General features: G+C 35.6%; 1 protein-coding gene and 1 long non-coding RNA gene across 2 annotated transcripts in view; one reads left to right on the top strand and one right to left on the bottom strand.

The window, feature by feature from the left end:
- LOC138042770 (zygotic DNA replication licensing factor mcm6-B-like) overlaps window positions 1-3,393 on the top strand; it is a 48,351-nt gene extending 44,958 nt beyond the window's left edge. Inside the window, exons 20-22 of the mRNA XM_068888771.1 lie at window positions 674-868; window positions 1,684-1,817; window positions 2,895-3,393. Coding sequence (XP_068744872.1) covers window positions 674-868; window positions 1,684-1,817; window positions 2,895-3,005 — 440 coding nt within the window. The 3' untranslated portion in view covers window positions 3,006-3,393. The remainder of the gene's footprint in view (window positions 1-673; window positions 869-1,683; window positions 1,818-2,894) is intronic.
- A 623-nt stretch (window positions 3,394-4,016) lies between these two features.
- Window positions 4,017-5,000, bottom strand: part of LOC138042805 (uncharacterized) — a 10,627-nt gene continuing 9,643 nt past the window's right edge. Inside the window, exon 2 of the long non-coding RNA XR_011131090.1 lies at window positions 4,017-4,395. This is a non-coding gene — a long non-coding RNA (uncharacterized lncRNA). The remainder of the gene's footprint in view (window positions 4,396-5,000) is intronic.

Below are 5,000 nucleotides of genomic sequence, written 5' to 3'. Positions count from 1 at the left end.
CATCGTTTCAGGCCTAATTAGGCCTAAAAAGTTATTGCTCCTAATTTTAGGGTGCATTCGATTGACCCTATTCTGGAATAGGAATACATGCAGTGATGATTTTTTTGAAGCAACAAGGATGATAAAGATATGTTTAAAATAGCATTTTAGCGGGTGTTTGACAATTTTAATTAATGTGAATCTCCATAAAAAACGAAGGATTTCTAACTTCTATTCCACTTATTCCTATTCCGGAATATGGTCAATTGAATGCACCCTTAATCTCAATGAATTAGGAGCAATAATGTTTTGGGCCTAATTAGGGCCAAAACCATATTTAACCTCAAATTCAATCTATGGTGGGATCATACGTGGTGTGTTAGTGTTTCATTTCACTGTTTTATGGTTTAGTAGTGCCCGTTTTGTAACATGACTTTTTAGTTTCGTAATAATATTTAAACTTTTGCTAATTTTACCACTTATATAATCAATATGGTCATGCCACCATTTGGCATTGTCTGTCCTAGCAGTATGCAAGACATTTGTATAAGAAACCTACTTAAATGCAAATAATGGCAGTGAAACTGGCATTCATCTCAGCTTAAATCCCATCCTGCATTCAAAGTTATACAAAAAATTAATGATGATGGTACAAATGCAGAAAAACAGTAAATTATGTTTGTCTTGACTGAAGATATGGATGTGGATACAACTGGTGATACCCAGACAGCACCCCATCCAAGTGGCATGGTCAATGGCCATGTCGAGGAGGATTCCCACAGGAGTGACAAGAGTAAATCAAAGCTGTCCTTGAAGTATACAGAATACAAATCAATGGCTACACAACTAGTAATCTCAATTAGGAGGGCAGAAGAAAGCGCTGGTGATGGTGAGGGTTTATGTTGGTAGAATAAGTTATTGTGATTGTTGATAGATTACACGGGTGTGCCTATTTTCAATCCCATTAAGATCTCATGCAAATATTGTATTCTACTTATGAAGTATATGTGTGATGTAGGTAAGTAAGTGACCCCAAATAATAATATTACTACATGTAGTACTCCATATGAAAATACCAAACATTTCTTCTGTAATTAAGATATGAAATGTAAGTTGGGTGACATTTTTAACTGCTATGGGGTTTTTTAAAAATTTTTTTAGGGGTTTTCAGTCATGTGACCACCACACTGTTTTTATTGGCTGCCAACCACATGAACAAATTATTTTCCAATAGCTGGAAAAGTGCACTTCAGAGGAAACAAATTAACCCTAATCTCATTTTAAATACCTATGAAAAAACTTCTTACCGGTAATTGAAATTATTACTGTCAGGATCTTCTCAAAGAACACAACTACTAAACTCGATCTAGGACCATGGCTCTCCACACACGTGCACACACATGACGAAGAGAGTGGGAAGATATCTATTTAAGAACATTGTTTGTTATTCAAATGTGCCAACCACAGGAATGAAAGACCCTTTGTTTGGATAGCCAGGCACATTAATGACAATAGGTGATGTCAACGATATCATATCTTCGCCATAACACTGTTTCCAGTCTAATACACTACACTAATGAAAACCCTGATTAATATATAATTTTTAAATAACAATATTGTATGCATGCAAAATCAATTTATTTGTTTAAATTATTATAAATACTACTTGAGTTGCCCATAAATCAAATTTCCATTTGTTCACAGGTGAATCAGGAGTGCGCAGAAGTGACATTGTGAACCAGTATCTAAAAGACATTGAAAGTCAGATCGAGACAGAGGAAGAGTTAGCTGAAAAGAAACTACTTGTTGACAAGGTGCTGGATCGACTTATAACTCATGTAAGTACCTTGCTGCTTCATGTGTACTTTCCACTTGATGTTAAGGAAAGAATCCTTTGTGGGCAACCAATACAATTGTTGTCTTGCATCAAATTTGGGGATTTACTTGTCCATGCACCTTGTAAGGAATTTTAGGTTTTTTTTTTTTTTTTTTTTTCATTATGTTTGTCAAGGTGTAAGGATCATTGATGATACAACCTGTTGACAACAGCTTACTAAAAAAATGAGCTAATTTTGGGCACTAATCGACAAGTCAAGGAAACAGTGAAGGAAAATTTACTGACCTATGTATTCAAATTCCAATCATTGGTTTAGTTTTTACTAAAATCAACCAGCATAGCAGAATAGGTAAATGCATAACATTTAGCAATTTAATTGGCTGATTTTGATCCCCTGCATCTGCTCATGTTGTTCACAATCCATCAACTATCATTGAACATATATAAATTAATGGCAGTTTAAAAGTGTCACCTTTAGTTTAAAGTTTAACTTCCAAGCACATTTAAAGGCACAGTGTGAGTGGGACATTATTAATCTAAACAACGAAACAGTGAAATGAAGCACCAAAACACCAAGTATGACCCCACCATATGTACATTGAATACTAACCGAAAAAGGTTGGATTTGAGATTAAATATAGTTTATGCCTACAATCCGCGACAAAATTAGTTGAGACAGTTGCCAACAGAGCACACTGGCAACGACACATAAATTGTTTGCAAAGAAAAGTTAATGTTCAAAAAGTACTTTTGCGGGATACCCCTCCCTCTCTCCCACCCTAATCAATGTTGTACCGCTGTTTAAAAGACTCGTAGGAAACAGAAAAAAACACAACATTGTGCAACGGAGGGGGGTATTTTTGCACCGAGGTTGAAGTCGACCCAAAAGGATAAGAGTGTCTCAACAATTTTGACGCCGATTGTAGATATTTAATCTCTATTCCAACCTCTGTTGGTTAGTATTTGATGTATGGTGAGGTCATAAATGGTGTTTTTGTGTTTCGTTTTGCTGTTTCGTGGTTTAGTATTGCCTGTGTGATTGATAACATTAGTGAAAACAGTTTTTGAATGGTTTCAGGATCATGTAATTTTGGCATTGAAGGAATGGGGTGCAACAGAAGAGGCTTACACACCATCAGAAGAGGAAGACCCATTCCTTGTTGTTCATCCCAATTTTGTGATTGAGTGAATACCATACTTATTGAAAAACTACTCATGTTTAAATCTTTACTGCAAGTAAAAGTTTGAGTGATCCCTGCAATGCTTCCTTTCTGTTATTCATCTGGTTCCAAAAAAAAGTAATCTTGGACTAAACTGAGGACAAGTAACCATTTTTCTTACCCTGGTTTGAAGAAAATTAATCATCTATAGTTTTTGTCTGGTATGGACAACATGGCTGTTTTTGCATAACTAGTAGTATAATCATTTTGCACAAATTAAACACTCAGAAAGGCAAATATTATGCTTGGATCATGGTTCCTTGTCTACACTTAGGGTTTAATACTGTTTCAAAAACTTAGTTACGTGTAACACAAAATTGGCACCTTCATGTGATGAATAAAACAAAAGCTCTAGAAGTCTGTGGTGAACTGCTTTATTGTTATGTAAGTGTATATTGTCATTGGGGGAAACTCTTAAACACTGCTACCTCAGATTACATTTATGATTAGGAAAACATGCAGATATATGATGATGATGATGATACCTAATAATTATTATAATTAGGTTCTTTATTTCACTCTTAAGGTAATATACCTCAGCAAAAGTGTTCTAATTTTGGACACTGAAAATCTGAAAATGCATTCAAGTTAAGCAGTCCCCCCTCCCATTAAATGTTGGAGTACCCTGAGAGAAACCTCCAAACACATGGACACATGGAAGTCAAGAGCTTTTACTTCTGCCCCAACCCTGCTTTCCTCCCAAATTTTGTCCTGGGAAATAATTTATATCAATCAATCCCAACTCAAAGGCCTAGGACGCCCCCAGTTGACAAGTAAAATCTGTTAAAAGTCTCACTCTCAGGGGTCAGTGGGTTAAGGTTTTGAAAGAAATGGTTTTGTGGCAATTTACATACAAGATAGCTTTCTGTTTCTTGTCCATTGTTTTAAAGTACAAGTACGAAAGTGTTCTACTGTCTAACAGTAGAGCATTCATTAATCATTTGAACAGTCAGAACAACAGTCCACAAGCAAGCACTATGTCTCCAATTTGACAATTTTATTGACTTACTTGTGCAATTCGGGCCTGTTTTTATCAATAATCCTGCAACAGGTAAATTTCACACAGTGCACTCTCATATTTCCACCTTGAAACTAAGTCATCTCTTTTGCTCCTTAACCATATTTCCAAGGATTCTGGCACTTAAAAGAGAGGTTTGATAGTCTTTATAAACTTCCTTGGTAATATGAAGGTGAGAAATTAGGATGCATAAAAAAGATTGGCCATTGCAATAATGTAGTTTTTTCTTCCAAAGTTATCCTCAGGAATGGCAATGAGATATTCTCCTCTACAGGTCTATGCTCTCCATCAGTCATCAAAGTCCAGTTTTTCTTGCCTTGTTGCTAAGAGTGTATATCCATCTTAAAATATTAAGGAAATTTCCTGAAAAAACATTACCAGCAGACCAAAGAAAAATAATGAGGAAATTGATACCTATTCATCCTATAAGCTTGAGTCTAGCCAATGTAAATTCATATAATAATGAGTGCTTTCACCTTCAGCAAATAATTGTTAATTATAAGCTGACTAGAGACTTAAAACAAACTTTGAAAATACCTATTCACTGCTGCATAGCCTGTTCTGTCATGTCAGTTTTAATTAGGACGGCAACTCAAATAAGTTATTTTGAATGTGCACTAGATATTTTTTTGGACCAAATTTGCTCAATAATTGGATCTATCTGGGCAGGACATCGCCAAGACAGGCCATTGGTCTTGGCACATTCTGTCAAGATGTTTGGAAGCAAAACTATGTGGACACAATATGAAACAGAGGCTGGCAGCAAGGACAACAAGGGGAGACCCTAACCTTGAATAAACTTTATAGAATCAAGACATGCCAAGTGTAGACTGAAAGTCAACAGTCAAGTTCTGTCTTCACATGCTACTTTTAATAAGAGCAGTGCTTTTAAGTTGTACTGATTCTTTGCAGTCTAAGTGTGAGGAAAAAAAATTATTCAGGTATC

Source organism: Montipora capricornis, chromosome 1 (assembly GCF_036669925.1).
Source record: "Montipora capricornis isolate CH-2021 chromosome 1, ASM3666992v2, whole genome shotgun sequence".
Taxonomy (NCBI): domain Eukaryota; kingdom Metazoa; phylum Cnidaria; class Anthozoa; order Scleractinia; family Acroporidae; genus Montipora; species Montipora capricornis.
Note: the sequence above shows the minus strand (reverse complement) of the source record. Positions and strands in the feature narration are given on the sequence as shown.